The sequence below is a fragment of the Petaurus breviceps genome, unplaced genomic scaffold, assembly GCF_028583685.1.
Source record: "Petaurus breviceps papuanus isolate PSGF00001 unplaced genomic scaffold, PetGlider_PUasm1.0 91133, whole genome shotgun sequence".
NCBI lineage: Eukaryota > Metazoa > Chordata > Mammalia > Diprotodontia > Petauridae > Petaurus > Petaurus breviceps.
Genome location: NW_027187419.1, coordinates 15,007,576 through 15,033,930, shown reverse-complemented (window position 1 = coordinate 15,033,930; position 26,355 = coordinate 15,007,576). Strand labels below are relative to the sequence as shown.

At 37.2% G+C, this 26,355-nt stretch overlaps 1 protein-coding gene across 2 annotated transcripts; it reads right to left on the bottom strand.

Moving 5' to 3' along the window:
* Positions 1-573: 573 nt before the first annotated feature.
* On the bottom strand, positions 574-26,278 carry KBTBD3 (kelch repeat and BTB domain containing 3). Of its 2 annotated transcripts, XM_069080417.1 has the most exons (4): positions 26,096-26,278; positions 23,866-24,666; positions 7,423-7,667; positions 574-5,390 (listed from the first exon to the last, which is right to left on the bottom strand). In XM_069080417.1, exons 3-4 carry the CDS (start codon positions 7,641-7,643, stop codon positions 3,785-3,787), a joined length of 1,827 nt encoding a protein of 608 aa, XP_068936518.1. In that variant the 5' UTR covers positions 7,644-7,667; positions 23,866-24,666; positions 26,096-26,278; the 3' UTR covers positions 574-3,784. The 2 variants fall into 2 exon arrangements, with proteins under 2 accessions (XP_068936518.1, XP_068936517.1); XM_069080416.1 differs by lacking the exon at positions 23,866-24,666.
* Between the last annotated feature and the right edge of the window lie 77 nt (positions 26,279-26,355).

Below are 26,355 nucleotides of genomic sequence, written 5' to 3'. Positions count from 1 at the left end.
AATTTATTTAATTAAATTAACTTAATCACTCCAGAGTACTTAAATATGATATTGCTGCTGACTTTACAAATAACCTCAAAGGGAAGCTGGGGGAAAGAAATGTATATTCAAATTCTACAGTTTCTGACTTTTCAAAAAAAATGTAAATAGATTACCATCAATAGTAGTAAAAAGTGTGATCCCATCCAATTTCTTAGCCATTATTATCTGGAGGAAGAAAATGGCTTGGTTCCACCTAGATTTTTCTCACCTTCAGGGGTAAAAATTTCTAGGCAACCTTCCTCCAAGCTGTTTTTGCCTCAGGTGAAAAATTTCTAGTTATAGCTCTGGACATTATGCCATAATCTTTTCTTATGGCAGTTCATTTAACTAGGGTTGGAAGGCATCTGCCAGAGGAATATGCCATCAGCTAAGGAATCCAATATAAGTATTACATCTGATTTACTTTTAACTGACATAAAAAGGTGCATACAATAAATCCTATATTATAACTCAGAAAACTCCAAATATCAGATTTTTCTTTGCTAAGAGTTTTGTTCAGATTTGGCACATATAAAAAAAGAACACATCACATAGCAGTTAAATGCTTTGCATAAGTTTATATGGTATAGTAAAAATACCAGTTTTAATAATTTCATTATGAGACACACTTCTAAAGCATGTATATATGTACCATAAATACTAAAACATTGAGTTCTTTTCCTAATTCAGAAAACAGTATTATATAGTTTTATCTATTGTCAAATTAACATGCTGTGTATTTAGTATAATTACATTCACAAGATCATAAGGAGCATAGTTATACTTCAAGACATGAAACTTCTTACTAAAGTTCAAATTTGGGTATTTATAATTTTAAGAAATGCAAATTCATTAAAGTCTTATCCAGAAAGTAGATCTCATTCATGTAGGGCATAGCTGGGGAAATTACCTTAAAGGAAAATAACTGTTATAAAGCCATGCACTTTTCTCCACAGGAGAGGTATAGAACCATCCTTAGGTCAGAGGTAGCAGCTTAGAATTATATACAAAATTAAATCAATCTTTGATAAGCCATGCGCAGCAGGCTAGAAACTGCAAGGGCATGGTACGACTGGAACCTGAAGCACTGAAAAAAAGCTGAGCTAATATCAAGGAGAGACAGCACCACTGCATACATCACTAACCCATTCAGGTATACTTGTTTACAGCACAATTTAGAATGATGACACCGAGTCAACAACTAAAAAAAAAAAATGGACCTATAATTTCCTTGCATAGGAAATTTCTCAGGAAGGAAACTTCCTCTGTCCATGCAGATCAACTGTTCTACAACTTTTAGTCTATCTTAATTGAGTTGTCTAGGGTACTCAGATGTTAAGTGATCTGCCCAGTGTCATATAAACTAGCATGTCAGAAGACTGAACCCCGGTCATCCTGACTCCAAAGCAGGGCCTCTATGCCCTAGGTTGTGCCATCCCTTGGTGCATCAATAAAAGATTAAATTACATTCAGTATATTCAGAGAATAAAACAACATATATGAAGGCAGGGAAATATGAAATATACTTTAGGAAAATTTATATTAAGAAGGTAAACATAAAAATAATCGGGTGCTTAAAGGAATAAACTTTATTTGTCCAGAAAACTTACTTATGAGAAATGCCTCAAATGTTATCAGATAACTGAAGTATGTAGTACTGTACTTCCTTTTAAAAGATATCTCCCCTTAATAAAGGTGGGGGGAGTGAGAGATTTTAGTTACTTTCTAGGTTACATTTGATATTTACTTTTCAACCAATGTTAAACATAGGTTTTTCAGTTTACCTCAACTGAGTGATAATTAAAATAAGATCATCTAAGCTTTTGAGAGAAATTGGGTGAACTAAATATCAAGGGGCAATGTGCTTTAGTAAGTAAAGTACTAGATCTAGAAAAGGATTGAATCTTAATTCAAGAAGATCTGAGTTTGAAGCCTGTTTCTTACATTAGTAGTTATGTGATGATGGACAAGTCATTTAATCTTTCTGAGCCTGTGTCCAACTCTGTCAAAAAAAATCTCTGCTACCTACCTTACACGGTTTCTGTGAAGCTCAGATCAGATAAAACATGTAAAGTCACTGCAAACTTTAAAGCACTATGTAAAATAAATTATTATTATTAAACTAGAGCAAAAAACTACCATATTCTTGTTATTTTGTTTTGCTCTGGTTCCTATATGGAAAGTAAAGAGGTTTAAAGTTTGGGGGAAGGAGCCATATGCATTCTAGTTGGACAAATTTTAACAACCCACTACAAAATCATGCATTGTCAAATGCTGAGTGCACAAATAGCCCTAGCCCTTGAGGCTTTAGCTAATTATGATTAGGAAAGGAGATTACTACAAAAATAGATGCAACCTCAAAATAGCTCAGGGTTCTACAAGGTAATGAAATAGTTTTATCAAAGTACTTTACAAAGTAATTTTTTTAACTAAAAAAATATGATGAGTTTTCAAACAGGGTTATATAATGTTAGTCTTGTATTGCAGAATGAACTCTCGAACAAAAAGCTAATGGAAGTTCATAGTTTCATATATGATCTGCTTTTTTGTTTTTCTTTGTATATTGAAATGCTTGTGTTCATCCATGTTTAAGTTCACAGTAAAAAAAAAAAAAGATAAGGTTTCACAAGTCAATGGCAAATAAATAAATTTCAATTAACCACATATATGTGACCTTATGCAAGTAACTTCAATTTTCTGGGCCTCATCTATAAGATTTATTAGATGATTTCTAAGATTCCTGCCAGCTCTAGATTTGCGATTCTATGTACAAATCAAATAAATATGTAACAACCACAGAATCATGTGGATGTTAAAAGAAATCTTGCTTCCAACCTGATATTGGTTAAATACGTGTGTGTGTATATAAAATCATACTCTCTGCAAATTAAAATGCTTACATAATAAACATTCTGTTACCTGGCATTCTCACTCACTAGCCAGATTTCTTTCTTAACTAGCTCTGTTTAAGTGGGGAAAAAGCATGATAATTCAAATAGTCTCCCATGGCAATAGCATCAGAGTCAAAAGAAAGAATATGGAATTTTTCCTTATAAACATTCAAAATAACTGTTCTTCATTCTCTCCACCTCCCTAGGGCTTTCTTGCTTTTTCCTAAGGAAAAGACAGGAATTTAAGAAATCCCAACCATTTCTGATTTTTTTCTACACTTCACTTAACAGATTATGATAAATTTTGCCTATTAAAAAATACCTAGATAGTCTATTTTGTTCTAATAGACAAGGTCAATAAAGCTTTGGTTGTATTATACTTTGAACAAAGTTCTGTGGATTTGGTACTTAAAATCATTAAATCATCTAAACCAAAGACTTTGGTATACTTGTGAATCCTCAGAAAAAGATTAAGTTGTCCTCAGCATTGTTTTAGTGTTATTTCAATGCCTCAAGGATTTTTGATTTCCCTGAGTTGATCCTTCTTCTATCAATACAGTTTGCAATACCTTTATAACAAAGTAGATTTTCTGTAGCCAAATCTGATGCTTTGCTATTAAATGATTTTTCCCGGTTTCCATATTCTTATATGACTGGAAATGACATGTGCATATGTATGTATGAATTACATATTTACACACATGTATTTATGCATTTACATATAAATAATACATCTTTATGAATTTATGTGGTAGTTCTCAGTTAACCATAGTTTTTGATTAGCAAGTACAAATCTTTTCCCAGTCATGCCAGATAGCATAGTTAATGTCTTTTGGAACTGAAATAGTTCTAGAGATTCTATCACATGCTTGTTAATATAAATAGGTAGAAAACCAGGGGTCCCTGTATTTATTGAATTGAATCACTTGACAGTAAAATTCAGTTAATGCCTTTGGCATTGGTGACACTTCTTCCCACTCAGATCTGTTGCTGTGGTAGACCTGCACTTCATCTGTAATTTCATCTGGGGCATAATCACCACCTAATATGTAAATTTTATCTTCGATTCCAACTGCACCTGCATTAAATCCTGCACATTCAAAAGATCCTTCTCCCTTCCAAACACAAGTGTCTGGACAAAAACTATAAACCTTGTAGGTAGAAAGGTCACATATATACAGCGTGGAATTTACTGGTACTGCCTTGATTAATGTTGCATGAAAAAACTGACCAAATTCTGCTACTAGTTCAGACCACTGATCAATTGTGGCATTATATTTAAAAAAACAATCAAGAGACGGATTAAAGGCATCAGTAATCTCTACTTCAGATCCAAGAACATAAATCACATTTTGGCATGCACTTGCTTCTGGATAGTATATGCCTCTAGGTAACTGGCTTACAGATAACCACTCTTTGGAAAGAGGATTATATGAGTCAACATCCAATAGACTTTTAATGTCCCGAGCTCCTCTAGTCTTTCCACCTATAACAAACAATTTATTGAGAGCCACAACTGATGTGTGCATGGTTCTTGGTTTTTTCATTGATGATACTAAGAAGAAGTCATTCTTGACTGGGCAGTAGCACCAAGTCTGGTCAGTTGCATCATGATATGACTCAGCAATATGGAGTCGAACAGTTCTGCAACATTTCCCTTTGCAACCACCTGTCATGAATATTTTCTCTCCATAACTAGATAGACTAGACCCCGGCAAATCAATCATGTGAGTCTGTGGCAGCACTTTCCATTTATCTGTTTTAATATTATAGCAAAAAGTGTGCTGGTTCTCTCCTGCTTCTTCAGTTTTGTGAACAAATATATATTTTTCAGTTGTGGATGGACGTGCATCTGGAAAGAGTCCACTGGAACGTTGCACACATTTAATTGCATCCCTGATTGTGTCAAAGCACTTGGTGCTTTTGAGTAAATGATCTTCAGAAAGCAGGCAGTCCTGAAGAGTCTCCTCAGACAATTGATGTAAGCGTACCTTCTTCATCAAATGAGGCAGATGCTTTTGCCTTGATTCCAGGTTATGTTTGGTCCAATTAAGAACTGCTTTCAACACAGATTCTTCTTCAGGAACATTTAATTCATCTGCTTCCAAACATTTTTGCAATACTCCAAAATTAATTTCTAAAAAGTCAGTGGATTTAAGTAGCAGAGAAAAGTGATGCTGTACAAATTTGAGTGCATGGTCAAACAAATGGGAAGCACCATAGCTATCTGATATTGATAACAACTGTAAACAATTGACAAGATCAATACTTTTTATTAAAAAATCGCTGCAAGCTTTGGAAAGGAGTGAAACTTGAAGAAATGATGACAACTGGAAGAACATTTCCACATTGTCATCTGTTATTTCTGTTTTTCCAGTATAGGCATAATCAAGAAAAGCTTTTACTGCTTTGGGGGACAAATTATTAATGGTAACACTCCCATCATCTCGCTCTTTCATGTTTACTTCAAACATAGCCCTGCAAAAACAAAAGTAAATAATATATGAATGGCAATATTTTCCTCCTCTTTGCCGTTATATTTATTTAAAATTAAAGAGTTTTAAGATCATAAGGAATCTATTTTTAAACACACTGCTTACATATTACACATACACACAGATATGTAATTTGAATGTACACAGTGCCTAGCACATAGTAGGTGTTTAATACACGTTTACTAGCTGATTAAATTATTTATCCAAACATATATATGTATGTATATGTGTGTAGGTATGTATGTATGCCCATAGTGTGTGTGTGTGTGTGTGTGTGTGTGTGTGTAAATCTGGTCATCTGTTGATGAATTTTTTCAACTACATCAACTCAGGACTATTTAGTAGGATGGTATGTTGAAGAGGCAGTGTTGTATAGGGGGGAAAACTAGAATTAGGAAATCTGAAATTGACTTTTTGCTCTAATATTTACTAATCTCCTCAGGTTTTCCCCAAGGAAAACACAATGAAAAATGGGAGTAGGATTTGTCCATATTACTTGAATATATGTCCTAAAGGATTGATGGCGTTTATATTTTAGATTTTTTGCCATTCTTTATCCAGACCATGTGAATCTCTTCCTGAAATGAGGTTATTAGGGAGAAATCTTGCTGTATGAGTTTCATGTGCATGTTCTATAACTATTGCTCCCAAATCCTTCTAATCTACCTTTACCAACTTCCTTTCTCATTTTTATAATCCTTTCAACACTGTTATAGTATAATCTAGTATTCTGCTTCCTTAATAAAATAAAGGTCATACAATTCAAGATCTCTCAGGTCTCCTCTTCCATTACTCATCTAACTTTTCGGCCTTTTGTAGTTAATACCTTTGTACTTGGAAGTGGGGAATGGGAGAGGTGTCTTTTCCCAAGGCTGGAAATGATCAAGGTTTTCAATATGTAAAATGGTCAAACAGTATACAGATAAAAACTTTTGTAAACTAATGAAATACTAAGAAATTAGATGTTTGTTTTCAATCTAATGTGAGAGCATCTGTTGGTTCTTTGATTTTCTTTAAAAAAACATACTTGCACATTATCTGAGAGAATGAGAAGGCAAAGATAACATCAGTACACTAAAGAATTTGAAAAGTAATAGCTATAGCAGGAAAAAAATCAGAAAGATAGTAGGTGGAGTATGTGAATTACTATTTCAGGGGGAAATTTTATTTATCATCGGGGGAAGATTTATTAATAAATCCCTATTATTACTGATGGGAAAATACAGAAGAACTACTCTCCAGTGGGTAGAGAGAAGTGTATGTATGTGTGTACACATATGCGTGTACAATGATAGGTCAGGCCAGGGGTGGGGAACCTATGGTCTTAAGGCTACATGTGGCCCTCTAGGTCCTTGGGTGCAGCCTTTTGACTGAGTCCAAGTTTTACAGAACAAAACCTTTTGTTAAGAGGATTTGTTCTGTGAAGTTTAGATTCAAAGGGCTACACTTGAGGGCCTGGACTAGGTTCACACGTGGCTTTGAGGCCAGAGGTTCCCCACCCCTGGGGCCTTGAGGGGAAAGGTGAATGAGAAGCAGATTAAATAAATGAGAATTCAGGGTGACTTCCATATTCTGAGATATATAAATGATACAATGTAATTTCAGTAGAATTCTATTTTGATAGAAAAAGGATAAGCAACTAGATTGTGTTTTAAGTTTTATTTCATTCATTTACCAATGCTCAAGGAGAGTGTATTTGTTAGATTTACATGCCCTCTACTAGCCTCTGTTAGCAGCTGACAGAATTTCAGATTTAGGAATTAGGAAGACATAATAACCTTTAATAAAGATGGTCCTACATTTACAACCTATTAAAGAAGGCAAATGTCACAATATTTAACCTTGATTCCACCTATGGATGTCTTTTCTTTTTCAAGGAACACAAATTATCAAGGAACACATCATCCTATGATGAATAGAGGATATATTTAAAACATTATGAAATGTCGACTTCATAATATGAATTATCTACATTATCCAGAATTTGAAATTTGAATCACAAAGAAACTGTTTACCTGAAAAAGTCACTGCATGCTGCTAATACACAACGATGGCATGGGATTATTTCATCTTTTACAATTATATTAAAATCATAAAAGACATTCTTCTCTCTAAAATTCTGTAATACATTTAAAATTTGTTGCCCATGTTCTTCAGCCACAAGAGAGCTGCTTTTCTTATCAGGTGGAATTCCATTACATATGGCCCATCTAAGAGAATCCTGTGAGCAGTCCATGGCTAATGTAAGCTATCCTTAGAACTAAAAGGAAAAAAAAAGCTGATTAATTTTCATGACAAAATACCTCAGTTTTAAAAGTTGTTACTTATATTTAATTGTATGAAAAGTGCTCCTGACTACAACTGAAAGCTAATGGGTATATTACTAGTTAAAACGTTTAATTGTAAAACTCTAGGATTTTTACTTTTTTTTCTAAAATATTACCATATCAATAAAAAATTAATGTTCACATTCAATGTTATGTCAGAGCACTAGTTTGTACACATGTACCATCTTGAACGTGTAGAGATGGCAGAGCTTCCTCTTCTGGAAGGTTAGGGATATATGTATATTCATCTTAAAGAAGAAGTTTCAATATATATACAATGCACACAGAAAATAGGTGGTACAGTGGATAGTTCTATCCCTGGAGTCAGAAAGACTATCTGAATCCAAATCTGGTCTGTGATACTTTCTAGCTGTATAATTATTAAGGTTAAGTCACTTAACCTCTGTGTCGGCTCCTTTATCCGTAAACTGGAAATAATAATAGCACCTGCCTTTCAGGATTATTGTAAAGGTAAAGTGAGATGTTTGGAAATCACTTTTATATATAAAAGCACTAAAAACATGGTAACTGTTGTTATTCTAGATTTCTTCTTCCTCCTTAAAACATGCCTTGGTATCACCCTCCACTCTCTACTCTCGTCTCCAATTGAAAGGTGACCCTTTATCCCATTCTTTCTTTCGGATGGCCCCAATAATCGCCTTTGCTCTCTCTAATCTTCAATCTCTTTCTGTTGTCTCAATTCACCACAGACTACACTCTTAGGTCTTTCCATCCTTAAAAACCTTCACTTTATGTTACCATTTCCAGTCTATCATCTTACATCTCTCCTCTCTTTCACGGCCAGACTCCTAGGAACAGTTTGGATTTGTCCCCATTTTCTCTTCTCCCCTTTGCAACTGGCTCCTGATTTCATCATTCAATTGAAACATCTCTCTCCAGATTCATCAAAGATAACTTAATTGCCAAATCTGATTACTTTTTATCCTTTTTTCTTTTAATCTCTGCATTTGACACTGTTGATTATCCTCTCTTCCTGGATGTTCTCTTTTTTCTGAGATTTAGTGACCCTGCACTCTCTTGGTTAGCCACTTACCTGTCTGACTGCTTCTTTTATTTTTTTTTTGGAGGGGGGAGGGCAAGGCAATTGGGGTTAAGTGACTTGCCCAAGATCACACAGCTAGTAAGTGTTAAGTGTCTGAGGCCAGATTTAAACTCAGGTCCTCCTGGCTCTAGGGACGGTGCTCTATTTCTGTGCCACCTCGCTACCCCTGACTACTTCTTAGTCATCATTCTATTATTCATTTCAAACTGAATCTCTTGTAACCACCATAAGGTGTCTAAAACAGAACTTATGATAATTCCCTGATAACTCTACATTCCTTATAAATTTGTTTCTAGTGAGGACACTAGCATTCTTTGAGTAACCTAGGGGTCATTTTTGACTCCTTATTTTCACTCAATATATACAATAAGTTGTCAAGAACTGTCAATTCTCCCTTTATTATATTTGTTCCCTTCTCTCTACTCAGCCATACACTGCCCTAGTTCAGGTCCTCAGCACCCCTTGACTGGACAATTGCAATAAATATATCTCTAAATAATCTCCCTGCCTCATCTTTATCCACTGCAACTGGTCTCATAGGCCTCAAAATAATTTTCCAAAGAGATAGGTTTGACTATGTCATTGTCTTGCTCAAAAAAGTTATAGTGGTTCTTAATTATCTTTATGCTCAAATACAGACTATTCTGTTTGGCATTTAAAGCTCTTCACAAACTGGCTCCAACCAAACTTTCCAGGATTATTAGACATTATGTCCCTTCACACACTCTATGGTCCAGCCAAACCAGTCATCTGGTTGTTCCTTATACATTATATTTTATCTGTCATATTCATATATTTATACAGATTGTACCTAACTGCAAAGATACACTTTCTTATTTCCAATCCTTAGAATCTTGAGATTCCTTCAAATCTCAGCTCAAATGGCATTTCTTTTCTGAAAGTTAGGATCCCCACACTACCCCCAATCACTGTCCCCAAAAGAAAAAAGACTTACATTAAAGTAAAAATAGAAAGAATCTATTGATCATCTCCTGAAAGAAACCCACTGAGATCAGGTTATCTCAAGAGGCAAGGTAAGATTTTGTGAGCAGTCACATAAGCTCTGCCTTGTTTGACTCTATATTGTTTTTTTTGTAGGCATTATTTGGAAATAAACTGTCCATCTGCCATTTCATTTCATTCCTTCCACGTAGTGGAGAATTGAGAAGCTAGAACCTCTAATTCAGAAGCCCATGCCATCATGTCATTCATTTTATTGGGTTGGGGATAGAAGGGCTTCTGAGAGACTTGGGAGCTGGCAGCTAGGCAGAGAACTCCACAATTATGACTCTGTCAGTGCTGCCACTGTAGCCTAAAGTAGGCACAGCAAAAGAGGAGCTCGGACACACCCTGGAGGGCTGGTCAGTGGACCTGGACCAGTGCAGGACCAGCAAGAGGAGACAAGGCAGTATGGTGGAGACAAGCTGAAGGAAAGAATATGTGAAACTGGTTGATGCATAGTTATATAACATGTGAGTTGGGGTAAGATCAATGGGTTCAGAATCCCAGTGATGAGGTATAGGCTCTGGGAACCCCCTTGAACTCTGCCTGAATCTTTCCATTTGATGAGGCATTTTCCTGAGGCCATTGTGGCTCAGCCCAAACCTCTGTTACTAGCCTAGCCCTCCTTTGTCCAGCTAGCTTCCACCCTTGATCCTCCCAAACCCTCCACTGTCTCATTTCCAGGTATCCTCCAGCTTCTTCCCACCCTTAATCTCTCATAACTGGAATTTGACTCATTTGACTCTTCCTGAAGACCTTTCCCAAACTCCTCCCCTAAACCACCCCTAGATTCCTCCCACAACCTCTCTGTATATAAGACCCTATCTTGCCTCTATGAAAGGAGGAAGGCGGGAGAATGATCTAGCACAGACTCAGTCCATGTCAGATGATTCTGGCCTGCTTGTCCAGTACAAGCGTTACAGATACCGAAGCTCCTTAAGAATCTACCCAATATGGTGAACTTTTAATAAACTTTGCTTTTCTTTGGCTGAGAGAAGAATTGAGTCAAATTCATTTGGCAGGACCCAGTGTGTTGGTATTTGGGGGTCTTGACCACCCCTAATAACCCTAGACCTCAACATTTTAGGTTTCCCCTAACCTCATCAACAGGGCTTCCCTCTTTTTCCTCTGAGTGATTACTGAGACAATCTTGGTGAGTTTTGAACCCAAGATCCTTTCCTTTCTCTTCTTCATTCTTCATACCTACCATCATTGCGGTGGTGTGTGTGGGGGGGGGGAAGGAGTCAATGAGACAAAGCAGGCTTCACCCCGCTCCCTGATTTTGCTATTAAACTTTTTTCCTTATAATTCCCACTATGATCCCTGTTATGACCTGTTATCTTATTTCACATCCATAACACATCTGAACACAAAAAAGAAAATCATCTAAGTCTTATGAATGAGGTGGGGTTGGTCATACAGGAATAGGAAATTTCTCAAATACAGGATAAGAACTCAAAGCAGAAATAAAAAATTTTCTTCCTTTTACAAATTGTAGAATATATTCCTGGTCAAATACTTAGATTAATATGATTACAAGATCACCAACACTAACTCAGGAATCCTGGAGAGCTCATGCCTTCTGGTAAGCAGTTGGGATACAGTAGTATGGAAAAGCAGATAAATGTAGACTCTATAATCTCTGTCAAAGACTATGTGGCTGGTTGCCTGATGATAGTGCCACTTCATGGCAAAAGTATATACTGCACTTCCTAGCTAGATAGTTAATAAATTAATTGGTAGCCTGCTTCCCTGTAAATGGCAGAGAGCAGGGGAATAAATCTCATGTGGAAGGATATAGCTTCTGCAATATCATCAAATGTATACCTAGCCCATCTCATCCATCATGGCAAATTAGATTAAATGATATTTATTTTTCTTGAAGAGTCAACTAGATAGTGAAGTAATTTGTATATGTTATATATCTATGCATATATGTATGTATGTTTGTATAATCTATATATTTTTGGGTTTTTAGTTTCATTCTCTCTGCCTCCAAACTCCAAAGGATAGCACATTTAAATTGGAAATAAGTTTGTTCCATAGAGTACTCTTTTGGGATCAATTTCTTTTAATGCCTTAAATTTTGAAGACCCAGAAATACAATTTAAATGAAGTCTAAATTATTTTGAAATTTAAAAGTACTTTACACTTTGCTGCCTTAAGTTTGAACACTGGATTCATGGGCACTGAAAAATCCAGCCTTATTTTCAGATTGACTTCATTCAATGACAGAAATAGAAATGTGAGCAGAGTAAAATAAGCAGCAGTCTAGGGAAAATAAGATGTATAAAGGTAGTTCATAATGGCAAGCATTCCAGGTAGCTGGCAACAGAAAGACAAATTAGATGAACAGGGTATCTTATAGGCATGTCATAAAAACAGAGGGAAAGTACCTCAAATGCTTACTTAAAGTAGTATGTAATACAATAAAAAGCATGTTTTAGGGTGAGAAAAGACCTCAGTTTAAGACAACGATAGAAATATCAAGTTTAGTACAACAGATATACCGCAAAGGTACTTAACTTGGGGTTTATGATTTTGTAAAAAATATTTTGACTGCTGTATTTCAATATAATTTGATAATAACACTCCAAATAATGAATCTGGCAAGAAATTATAAATCATCTTTAAAATACTATATTATTACTTTAACATGGTTATCACTACTGTGAGTGATTTTCTCTAGTGACAGGTAAGCCAGGGGATACTGTGAGTAGGAAAGTGAGAAGCACTGTTTCCTATAAACTATCAGTCATCTAGGGTCATTTGTGTTTTAAATATCTCAAACAGTTTTTATTTTTCTATACATAATTCAAAGAAAACTAGGCAGGGACCAGGCATAATTAGGAAGTAAGCAAATAAAGCTTTCAGTACTTTCTTTCTCCTCTGCCCTTTTCAAGGGGGCGTTGTGAGGCTCAAATAAGACAATGGATATAAAGCATTTTGCAAACCATAAAACACTCTGTAAATTCCAGTTATTATGGTTATGATTAGCCTTTAGTCACAAGACTTGCATCTGGTGATGACTTCATTCCATGAGTTTTCTATTGCACTCCCACTGAACTTAAGCAGTGTTTAAGATACAAGATATAAGCACACCATATAGAAGAGTGCTGTTAAATTTTTACCGACTGGGCTCCAAGAAAAAAAAATGAATGCACAGATACTTTTAAATTTAATCTGCATTAACACTTTCTCATTAAGTCTAGACAATAAAACAAAAACAAAGCCCTCCTTTGTAGTGATTACTAATTTCTGAACTATAAATACTCATACTGATGTGAGAACTAGCTTTTGGGGATCATAGGACTTCCCAGGCAGGGTCAGGGAGTTAGCCCAGACTGGCAGACAAACTTCTGCTGTCCACTGCTTTCCTGGGGGCCCTTAGGAAGATCCACGTGTTATGGCCCTTAAAATGGCAAACCCCTTCTCACTGAAAGAACTCAGGAGCAGAGTGGGCAGAGGAAGGCAGATGTGGTGTTCACTTAGAAACACCCACCTTGATACAGAAGTAGCAGTGAGGTTATACAGTTCTGTCCTTCCAGTTAGAGGTAGTTTAAATTCCTCACTTTATTTCCCTACATTCTCTCTTTATGCAGATTTTGTACATGTGGTAGTAAGGATACTTGTGACTTGGACATGACCTCTAGGGTCGGAGATGTTTATCACGCCCCTACCTTTCTAGTCCCACCCCGCCTCCGCCCAGTATGATCACTGTCTTAGTAAAATAAGATAAGCGAGCTTCCTCACAGCTATTGATTATCTCCCAATAACTTTTGTGGGAGCAAAACAAGATACCATAATATCCCCTCTCACACTGAAAAATCAACAATGGGCTCTCTCAAGTCTGTTAGAGCTGGCTCCAGCCCAGTCTTGCCTATTCCCCACTGGGGACATGGCCTTCCTAACAGAAATAAAAGGAAGACAAAAAGTAATAAGACTTCACTGAATAAAAGAACCTCCACATTAGGTAGTGGTTGTGGTGGTGATGGTGGTGGGGAGATAAATGTAGGAAGATGAGAGAATTTCAGAGAATGTAAAGAGGCTAGAAAAGCAGGAAAAATAATAATAGTTATGATGGTAATAATAGCAATGATTATTATTATAGAACATCTACTATGTACTAGGAACTGTGCTAAGTGATCTACAAATATCTTTTGAGTCTCACAATAAGGGAGGGAAGTGCTCTTGTTATCCTCATTTTACAGTTGAGGAAATTGAATCAAATAAAATTTAAGTCTTTAATGTCTTGCTAAAGGTCACACAGCTAGTAAGTGTCTGAGGTTGATTTTGAACTCAGATCTTCCTGAGTCCAGGCACACTATCCACTCTGCCACCTAGCTGCCACAGGAAGTCTTACAGTAGAAGCAACCAAGGCAGGAGACAACAGTGTATGTAGTTATTTGTATAAGCTGAGACAGAAGACCAAGAAACAGGAGAACAATGTCTTAATAGAAAGAATGATGGGCTGTTAGTGAGGAAATCTGGGTTCTAGTCGTGGTTCTGTCACTAACTAGTTTAGTGACTGAATAAGAATCTTAACTTCTTGATGGCACATCAATCTCTTTGCCTATGGTTCCACTTACTATCTAAACCAAATTTTTCAAATGAAAATACTGCCCTCTGGATACATTTCTCCTATGTATTGTCTGCTACTAGAATCTAAGATCCCTTCATGGGAAGTAAAATGAATAATTTTGATTCCATAAAATTAAAAAGTTTTTGCACAAATAAAACCAATGTAGCCAAAATTAGAAGGAAATCAGGAGACTGAGGAAAAACTTTTTTTACAATAGCTTTTTCTGATGAAGGCCTTATTATGCAAATATATAGAGAAGTGAATCAAATTTATAAAAATAAGAGCCATTCTCCAATTAATAAATGGTCAAAGGATATGTATGAACAAGCAGTTTTCAAGATGTCAATAATCACATGAAAAATGATCTAAATCACTATTGACTAGAGAAATGCAAATTAAAACAACTCTGAGGTCTAATACCTATTGGATTAGCTAACATGACAGAAATGGAAAACAACAAGTGCTAGAGAGAATGTGGAAAAGTAGATAAATTAATGTATTGCTGGTGAAGTCATGATTGGAGTCATGGAGTCACAGTTGGAGTCCAAGTATTCTGGAGAACAATCTGGAACTATGCCCCAAACGTTATAAAACTATGCATACCCTTTGACTCAACAATACCAATACTAGGTTTGTATCCCAAAGAGATTTAAAAAAAAAAAGGAAAAGGAGTTATATGTACAAAAATATTTATAATAGATCTTTCCCTGGTGGTAAAGAATTGGAAATCAAGGGGATGACCATCAATTAGGAAATGGCTGAACATGCCATATGATAGAATACTATTATGCTATAAGAAATGATGAATAGGGGGTGGCTAGGTGGTACAATGAATAGAGCACCGGCCCTGGAGTCAGGAGGATCTGAGTTCAAATCTGGCCTCAGACACTTAACACAAAAACTAGCTGTGTGACCTTGGGCAAGTCACTTAACCCCAATTGTCCTACCCTCCCCCCTCCAAAAAGCAAAACAAAAAAAAAAAACCTAACTAAATAAAAGAAATGATGAACAGGATGGCTTCAGAAAAAACTGAGATAACTTATATGAACTGATACATAATGAAGTGAACAGAAGCAGGAAAACATTGTATTACAGTATAGGCAATATTGTAACAATGTTTGACCATGAAAGACTTACCATGTTTCCTGATAATAAGACACTTATTATTTTTTTTGGAAAGAAAAACAGCAGAGGGCTTATTTTCAGGGGAGGGCTTATGTTGTCCTGCCTCAGCTCTCCTCTGGGCACTGCTCTCAATGGCGCCAGCAAGCAAATCACTGGGGAAGAACAGGATGACTCGCTCACTGCTGCAGCTCTGATTGGATGCAGCTCGGAGCGCGGCATGCGTTTCACGAGGTGGGGGGACGGTGCATAAGAGGGTACCATAATGTAGCGTGTAGCGCAGGGGATCACCTTCACTACAGTAGCAATCTCAATAGAGCTTATTTTCGGGGGAGGGCTTATTTTGGAGGAATCTTACACAGTAAGGGGAGGGCTTATTTTCAGGATAGGTCTTATTATCGGGGAAACACAGTAGCTTCTCTGATCATTATCCAAGACAATTCTAAAGAACTCATAATAAGAGATGCTGTCCACCTCCAGAGAAAGAAATGATGACCTCTGAATGTGGACTGAAACATACTTTTTTCACTTTATTTTTCTTGATTTTTTTTTGGGGGGGGGAGGGCAGAGAGTGTGGCAGGTATGGGAATATGTTTTGCATGACTTCATATGAGTAATCAATATCATATTTCTTGCCTTCTCAATGGGTGGGGGAGGAGTGAAAATGGAGAGAATTTGTAACTTAAAATTAAAAAAAGAAAATTAATTGGGGGAAAAAAGAATGTAAGATCCTTGAGGACAGGAAGAAAAAATTTCCTTTTTTATATTTGCATTCCAAGTGATTATCACAAAGCCTGAAACATAGTAAGCACTTAATAATGTGTTTTTATTCATCCTTATTCTTTTTTGTTTTTGTTTGAATCTCTGTGTTCATCAGTATTTGGAAATTCTCTAACTACTCCTCTGTTAAGTTATAATCTTAGAGAGAGGTAAGTTAGTGCCACTATGGCTTCCCACAGCCCAGTGAAATATTCCAGTGCTCTTGTGCCCTTTTGCTTTACAATCTGATCAAAGATCCATATGATATTAATTATTCACATTTTGTTATAAATAAACTTTGGAGGTGAGAATGGCTAAACAAACTTCTGAAAGCCTCTAGTACTAAAAGCTACAGGGACTGGAAGAATATGCATAATTAAAATAATATACTGTACAACTCTAATAGAATGATTTTCCTCTAATTTTAGTAAATGCATATTTAAAGTACAAAGGAGTTAAATTAGATTTTGTAATGCTGGTCTGTGAACCTAGTTTCCATTTATAATTTTGTTTTGAGAATATATTGTGCTCATAATTAGGGACTCTGTGTGTGCTACTTAATTAAATTTAACTTCGTTAATGAATCCCAGAGTTGAAGACATTCCAGAGACTTTTTTTTTGAGGGGGGAAGGCAAGGCAATTTGGGTTAAGTGACTTGCCCAAGATCACACAGCTAGTAAGTATGTTAAATGTCTGAGGTCAGATTTGAACTCAGGTCCTCCTGACTCCAGGGCTGGTGCTCTATTCATCGCACCACCTAGCTGTCCCATTCCAGATATTTTTTTTAGGCTTATGCTCATTTGTAAAAATCATATAATATTAGTGGACACTAAAAGAAAAAAAAAATAGAAGAGCCATTTCATTTTCTGAACAAAGGAGCAGAGAGGGTAGGATGATATTAAAGTGATGGAGTGGAATTAGAGAGTGGAATTGTAGAAAAGAGGGAGTTCACAAAGTAAGGTCTTAATTTATTCAGTAAGGCATAAAGCAAGGTCTTCTACTGAAAGGGAAGGGCAAAGTAGTAAGGGGGTAGAGATCTAAGGAAAGAAAAGAAGGTATGGAATAGCAGTTGTGAAGAAAATGATAGAGGTGAATATAGAGAAAAGTCTAAGAATTGGTATACAGTGGTGAGGGCCCAATTGAGATTACATAATATAAATGTGTAGTGGGCCTAGTCAGTAGGGTTATATGGCTTTCTCTAATGTTGTTCATTAGCATATGAATGGTGGGGGTGTTGGGGAGGGGAACATGGCAGATGGTGAAAATAATCCAGGATTGGGATCTGGAAAGGAATGAATGGTGACAGGACAAGGGGAAAGAAACTAAATGGTGAAGAATAGTATAAAGCTGAATTGCTTAACTAAAGGATTGAAAGTTTGAAGGGTAGAAAATAGGCAGAGGTGGAGCATCTGGAAGTAAATGAGGTAGGCAGGCATACAGAGAGATGACGGATAGTAAGTTATGGTCAGATGGAGAATTTTGTGTTTGGGAGACAGAACACTTCTAAATGAGGAGAAATCAAGGGTATGACAATTCTTGTATGTTGTGGAGGTACAAAGAAGATGCAAATCACAAGAACTAGGGAGGGTGATAAACAGTGGGTATTTGGTGGCACATCAACCTATAAACTGAAGTACCCAACCATAAGGGTGGGATTGAGGTGAAAAAGAAAAGAGACACAGAAACTAAATTCTTTGAGAAAGGAATGAGAATGATTGCCTACCAGCAGAAATTAGCCACCAGGATCTAGATAGAGTGATATACCTGGAGATTGATGGCAATAAGGGAAAATTCTTGTCTTTGGGTGATATTTCTGTGATAATTAATATGGGCCAGACAATTTCAATCCTTGGATGGGTTGCTCTGTATATCCACTAATGAAGTCTCTAATACTAGCTGACATTCATATAGTGTTTTAAGAATTACAAAGTACTTTATATACATTATCTGATTTTGTCCTCACAGTTATATTGTGTGGTAGATACTACTGTTCTTATCCAACTTCCCAGAGCCTGGCACATAGTAGAGGCTTAATAAGTATCTACTGAATTGAATTTTGAATTAACAGAAGATGCTCAGGAAAATTAAGTGACTAGGCCATGATCTCATAGCTGGTAAATGTCAGAAGCAGGATTTGAACCTAAGTTTCTGTAATTCATACAGTATTATTCACAACATCACGCTGCTGCTGCCTTTTCCTCTAAAGCTTAAACCAAGAACATAGTCAGTCAACCAATTAAGCATTCATAGAAATTGCTGGAATGAAAGGGACCACAGTTCATATAGTCCAACATGACCAGGGTTACTCGGCCAGTTAGAAGACACAGAGAACAAGAGGAGAAAGACATGGAGTGAGAACACACTGGCTCTGTCCAGCTAACAGAGTGGTTCTATTTGATAAGAGTACAGAGCAGAAGTCCTTAAACTTTTTTGGCTCAGATACCCCATTAACAGTCTGGTAAAGCTTACAGACCCCTTCTCAGAATGTTTTAAATTCATAAAACACAAAAGTTTAAAAAGTACATCAATTATATTGAAATGTACATGTCAGAAAGTTTATGGATCCCAAGGTTAAGAACCCATGCTACAGAGCATATCTGGACTCACACATTTACTAGTCCTGTGTCCTTTAGCCCACAGCTAAGCTCTGAGTCACAGCTTCCTCATCAGTAATAAGGGATACAACCATTTGTACTACCTACCACACAAGGTCATTATGAGGATCAATGGGATAATGTATAGGGTTGTGGAACAAGATCAAATACTTTTAAAAGGATAAACTGTTGCTACTGAATCTCTCCTATTTTCTATCTTGTCTCTACTCCATTTTTCCTCACTTTTCTCCTTTACCTTCTACACTCTCATTTTTCTCCCCCCACCTCAATTAACTATAACGTATAACTAATGTTTAACGTGCTCTCTTTCCTGAATAAAGTGTTGAGGCAAATTAATTATATTTCTTCAACTAACAAAATTGAATAGCTTTTTAAACAAGGCCCTAGATTGATGCTTTCTCTGCCTTTGTAGGCTTAGATAGAAAAATGGTTCCTGACTTCTTGATCTAAGCAATGAGATCTCAACAGTTTTCAGTTTTAAAAGTGTGCCTGCTGTGTTCAAAGCAGTAAGGGGACTAGAAGAAAAGTCTAAGGTATAATTCTTGATTTCATGGAACTTATAAGAATTATATTGCTTGAAGTCTGTTTACCCATGGTAATGTTTTAATTGAACTATTGCCGCCCAGACAGAACTGGCAGACTTCTTTTTCTCTATTGCTCCCTCTATTCTTTTGGAGTATCAAAGACTGAGATTTAAAGGATTATCTCTATCTAGAAGGAAGAAGAACAATCCTAAAGACAACAAATATGGGAATATAAGAAAATATTAATTTCTACTTTTTTAAAATATTTGAATTATGCCATGTGATTATTTTTAAATTAACTTAGGTTGTCAGAGAATTCTAACTTCTGAGTCATGGGAATTAAAGGTAAAATTATTTTTGCTAAGTTTGTGCTTAGTTGAAGAGAGAAAGGGACATTTACTATGCCATGCATAGGGGAGATATGAGTAACCTCCAACAGACATACAGAAAACATGTTACTAGGGTCCACATTTTTTCCTAAGAAAGCCAACATTTTTTAGGAACATAATTCAATACAGTAATAATCAATGATTTTATTTGCATGGGCACCCCCCCCCCCCACACACACCCATCTCAACCCCTCTATACCTTAGTAGGTGGCTTCATTGGTTGCTACTGCTTTAAAATTTTCATTACCTTGTGGTGTACCTTCTGGTGATAAGATTCTCTGAACTTCATCAGGATAGTCCTTGAATGGCAAACATTGAGTTCTTTGATAGAACTGTACTTCAAGCCTTGACAGCTTGCTAGAAGCTGCCAGTTTTTGCTTCCTTACTATAATTTTTGAAAATTCAGTGTCACATATTTACATGACAAAAGAAACATAAGATCTGCATAAGCCAATTAGGGGTCTCCTGCTTGAATAATCACAATTGTCAATAACCATCATTTTTCTTTTCTTCCCTTTAGCTTTGGAACATGTGAGTAAAATTTCTGCTTCTATAAAGGAGTAATTATTCTTACCTGAAGGACTTTCATTCTAGATAGATCAGGTTTCTTTAATAGTTAAGAGATTCACATTAAGTCATCTATAAAATGACAGAATTGGACTACCAAATCTTTATGTCTCTTCTAGCTCTAATATTTTATATTTCTGTAGTATCCGAATTAAATAAAAAATTTTATTTACTGACTACTTAGTATGTGAACAATCCTTTGGGAAATATAATAATAGGGAAATAAAAGAAATACAATTGGAAAGATCATTTTCCTCCTCCCAACAGGCTTATGCCATGGTTGGAGCCCCCATTAAAGAAATGATCAACTTCTCAGGAGATTCAAATAAAAATTATTCCTTATAAAATTCAACATACTATTTTAGTAAAGAAACTGGAAGGAAATGGAAGAAGGAAGAGTAATAAATTTCTATATTAAAACTCGAATAAGATAGTAGGAACAATCCTGTTATAAAACCAGAACATCAATCAGCAAATATTTATTGATCTCCTCCTAAGGAGGATGCAAAGTAATATAAGATGTGGTCCTTGTACTTAAGGAGCTTACAGTTTAGATGGAGAAACAATTCATCATTTAACTGATCAACAAATATTCTTTAAGCACCTACTATATGCCAGGTACTGGGAATACAATTACAAAGAAGAAAATTATCTTTATTTGCCAGGAACTTACATTCTAGTACAGATGAAAAGTTAAGCAATATAAAATTCAAATGATAGTTCAAGACTATAATAGAAATGATAGGACAATGAGTAACTGCCAAATGACTGGTAAAGAAAATATGTTAGAAAAAGATCACTTTAGGCAAGGGTGGTTATGTATGAAGACTTTAGGGAAGAGGCAGGACAGAGAAGAGATGGCAGGACAGTTTCAGTCTTATCTTGTACAATTTAAATTTTACTTTTACTTTAAGGTCTAAATGAAAATTTTCTGTTACCATGAAGAGTTTCCACTTGAACTGTCTTACAGTGAGCTTTTTCTCTGAATTTTTTAATAGGTTAGATATACAATATTATATAATGGAAAGAGGACTGGATTTGGAGTCAGAGAGCTGGGGTTTGAATCTCAGTTTTGGTCATTACTACTTATGTGACTTTAGATAAAATCCAACTTCCCAGGGCTTCAATTTCCTCATTTGTAAAATAAAGGGTTTGGACTAAATTATCTTTTAGGTCAATTACTGATCTAAATCCTATGATTCCACAATTATCAGAGTTGGGCTTTAATTTGGGTCTGAACTTTTAATCAAGGACTCTTTCCACTATATACCAGTGTCTTTCATTAATAAGGTTACGATCTGGGGCAAGTAATAACCTTTTGGGGTCTTAATTTCATTTGTAAAATGAGAAGGTTGAATTAGATGATCACTATGGTGCCTTTTAACTACCAATCACTAATGGACTGTTTGTTAAGTTCTGGAGATACAAATATAAAAGTGGATCCTTCCCTGCCATCCAAGGGACAAGGAGTGTTCTTAGCCTTAGTTTCTTTATCTGTAAAATCAGGGGGTTGGACTTAAAGGCTTTTGGATATTCTTCCAGCTCCAAATGTATGACTTATATTAGAGAAGAGGATGCAATATTTTCATAGATAGTTAAATACAGGCTATCTACAAAATAAATATACAGAATTAGTAAATATTCTAAAAACTAAGGGAATCAGGAAGGATCTCTTAAAGAAGGTGGTATGTGAGTTAAGCCTTCAAAAGAGCCAGGAATTACAAACAGATGTGAGGAGGGAGAACATTTCCTCTATGGAGGTTAGAGATGGAATAACAAGTAGATCAGCTTTTCCAGAGCCTAGAGTTTATGAACTGAAATAATGTAAAATCAGCCAAAACAGACAGTCTGAGGACATTTAGAGAAGGATTTTTAAAATGCCAAATAAAGGAGTTTTTACTTTATCCTAAAGGCAATGGAGAGCCACTGAAGCTTCCTAAGCAGGGAAATGATGTGATTAGACCTGTACTATAGGAATATCACTTCGGCAGTTGTGTGGAGGATAAGTTAGAGGGGAGGATATATCCGAGGTAGGGAGAGGAAGAATTTAGGGGAAAGTGTTGGAGGTCTGGCCTGGAGTGATTTAGTACAGATATACACAAGGACATGGATGTGAAAGGTGCTAAGGAGGTAGAATGTATAAAATTTGGCCACTGATAGGATAAGAATGGGAAGAGAGAGTAAATAGTTAAAGGTGACTTCCAGTCAAACTGACTCAAACTTGAGTGACTGAAAGAATGATGGTGCCATTAACAGAAATAGAGAAGAGTGGGGGAGGATAGGTTTTGGGGAAAGATAAGCTCTCTTGGAAATCATTAGTGCAGGCAGTGGGAGATGTGTGATTTGAGCTCAGACAAAAAATGGGGGCTCAATATGCGAGAGATGATAATAGAGATGATAGAAAACTGTAGAGATGATAATAGATAAATAATGGAAGCTGATGAGATTCCTGAGAGAACATATAGAAAGAGAAGACAAGAAGGCCCAGGACAAATCCCTGGGGTTTGCTGTAGTACAATATGGATAATGTATCTGAAAAGAAGACAAAAAAGAAAAATTGTCTGACAGGTAAGAAGAGAACTATGATAGAGAAGGGTCATGAAAACTCAGGGAGGAAGGTGTCTAGGGAGAAGTGTTCAGTGTTGAACTCTGGAGAGGTCTAGAAGGCTAATTTTTAAAAAGAAAAGGACTGATAAAAAGCAATTGATTTTAGCAATAAGGAGAACACTGGTGACCTTTAAGAAAGCAATTTTAGTCTGGGAGTGGGGAAATAAGCAAGCCAGATTGTAAAAGGTTGATAAGTGAGTGGGAGGTGAGAAAGTGTAGGCAAACAGTTTTCTCCCAACTCTAGGAATTTATTTGTAAAAGGAAAGAGATAGGACAATAGCTTGAGGGGAAAGCAGAATAAAGTGAAGATTTCTTAAGGATGTGGGAAATTGTATGTTTGTAAGTAAGAGAGAAAGAGCCAGTAGGTAAGGCGAAGTTGAGAATCAGGGAGAAAGAGATAATGAAAGAGGCAAGTCTTTGGAGGAGATGGGAACAAGGACCCCAGGAGAGGGTTTTGCACTGTCAAAGAAAAGAGTCAATTCATTTTCTCAGACTGCAGCAAAGAAGAGAATGGGGATGCTGCTGACGTGATTCAAAGTATAAAATTGGGAAGGAAAGCCTCCCCAGAGGATGACCTGATTTTTTCAGTGAAGTATAAGACAAGGCCCTCTGCTGAAAAGAAGGGCAGAACTGGTATTGTGGGCGGCTTGAAGGTGGAAAAAAAAAAAGGTTTGCAACAGCTGTTGTGAAAAAACAGGTATGTGGTTGTGAGGTCCAATTGAGATTACATAACATAAATATATGACTTTCTCCAGTGGTGTTCATCAGCATATGAACAGGAAGAGAGAAGCTGATCTTAGGAGTAAATCTGAGTTAGGATGTAGAAAGGGCTAAGTATAAAGGTACAAGGGACTCAAGTATACCAGTGGTGAGGCACACATATGATTAAGGAAAATAATACCTTTGGCATTGTAGGGTCCTGGTGTCCTTTTCTTTTCAAGGTGCTCTCATGATTCTCCTTCAAAGTGACTTTGTGGGTCAGTGACTCGGCTGGGTCAGTCACCTAGTTGGGCTCCCTGGACCTATACTTCTTAGAAGCTCAATTATTAAATGCCAGCACTAACTGTATTCTTGAATCCTTGATTGGCTCACTTCTTTGCTGGCCCAGGGATATTCATCCACTTGACTTTATCTACTTGGTTGTGATGTCTTCCACTTGAGGGGTGATTTCTCTGCTGGAATATGGCACGGAGGGCTTAGGTAGGGGAAAGGAATGAAAATTCCCTCCTCAACCTATACCTTTGGGTAGAGGCACAGGGGGCCATAATCCACAAGGAAATTCTCTGACTAAAATGCTTCTTCATAGTTTGACTTCACTTTCAGGTTTGCTTAGCCCAGGGATGGGGAACCTGCTGGCCTCACAGTTCCTTGGATGTGGCCTTTTGACTGAGTTCAATTTTTACAGAACAAATCCTTCTCTTAAGGGGATCTGTTCGGTGAAGCTTGGATTATATCACATGTCAGAACTTTAGGACCTAGCAGGTGACATATGGCCTCCTAACTGCAGGCTCCCCACCCCAGGCTTAGGTAGCGCTAAGCTCCTCTTCTCATTTAAAAAACCATTTCGTCTTTCTTTTTTGGGGGTGTGTGTGGGAAGGGTGTTGTTAAATGACTTGTCCAGGGTCACACAGCTGGTAAGTGTTTGAGGCTGGATATGAACTCAGGTCTTCTTGTCTTCAAGGCTGGCTGCCCCTTCACATTTCTTAAGGGAAAAACAGGATATGAACTGTCTTTGCACATTAACATATTATCAAGTTAGCTTAATATTAAGTTGATATTTAACACATTAAGTGTGTTAACATTCTTAGCTCTGTTACTGGCCTTACTCTGATTACAGGGTTATATCATATATCTCTATAGCCCTCTTTGTGCCTATAAAAGTACTTTTTACATAACAAAGGTTTTATCTGACATATGTGCATATGTATATACGTGTGTATATACATATATGTAAGGAAGCAGTGTGATATAATGAGGTTACAGAGGAAAGAGGAAAGGAATCAGTAGACCTGAGTTTTAGTTCTAATCCACCATTCATTAACTACCTGTGTGACTGAATGAAAGAGGTGGGGGTAGTATAAGACAAGCTTCAGAGTTCTTTACCTTAATAAAATCTACATCATTCGAGTAATCCATTTCACAGAGCCCTTTAATTAAAAAAAAATTCTGCTTTCAAAAGAATTTTAGGAGGTTTACACCAATTATAGAAATGGGACGATTAAGTAGTAAAACAAAAATTAAGCAGAAAAACAAAAATTAAGCAGAAAACAAAATAAAGAACACTTAGGAGGAAATGAACTTGAGACCTACGCTTAACTACTACAGAGGCAAAAAGAAAAAAAAAAGGAAAATGACACATAGAAATCACTGCCTTGACAAAAGAAATTACACACAATTCCTAGAAGAGAGTTTTTCCTGGAAGTTTATGAACTCAAGTAGTAATTTATCTCACACAAAAAGGAACTCTATAAAGAATACTGGAAAAGGACTGTAATGCTGGAAGACACTGCTATAATGTTCAAAGGGATGATTCTTGCATGGCCTTTCATAAAAAGATCGCTAGCGTAATTTAATTCGAAACTGATGCGTCGGTCGCAAGCAAGAGCCCCTCATGTTCCCTTTGACAGTTCCTAGGTCAGGGTGGAAACCTCGGTGAAATTCACGTTGCCCCTAGTGACAGATTTGCCAAACCAGGCAGGGAATGCTCAGGGGTAAAGATTTCCCTCTCTCGAGGAAAAGGGAGTCTAGGAGCAGAATATCAGCCGCCCACAGGGAGGGGCCAAGGCCACCCCTATCCCAGCATCTTTCCAGAGGTCTCTGTTACCCCAGGGTGGCCGCCTCCGCCGAAGGGGAAGGAGCACTTTCACGGCCCAGGGCGGCGCCTCCACAGGACCAGGACTTTCAGGGGAGCCTAAGGGGCCCCGGGTGGGTGGAGGCATCCACAGCCCCCGCAGAATGGAGGCGTAGCCCCAGGCAGTGGCCAGGCCCTTCCGAAGAGGCAGAAAACCTCCACTTCCCTAGGAGGCCTCGGGCCAAAGACCGCTTCAACCTCATCTGAGGGCACAGGGGACCATAGGGGGGTCCCTCCAGCCCGCTCTTCCCCCTCTTAGGCACCACAGATCATCACCCACCTGCATCTGCAGTCTCCGGTCTCCAACTCGGCCCGCCCCAACTCCCAGCGGCTCCACTGCTATTGGCATAGCCTGCTGTCAAGCTTGCTTGTCCTAGCTCAGGAGTGGTGCAATTTCCCCGTGACTTGGCTTCGTCCCACCTCCATAACTTAATAGCGGTCCCTGAAGTACCGCCCTTCTCCGGACCCTGGGAAGTTACTGCAGAGCAGCAACTGTTTCCTCTTGGCTCCACCCCCTGCTTCCAGCTGTTTTCCTTTGGA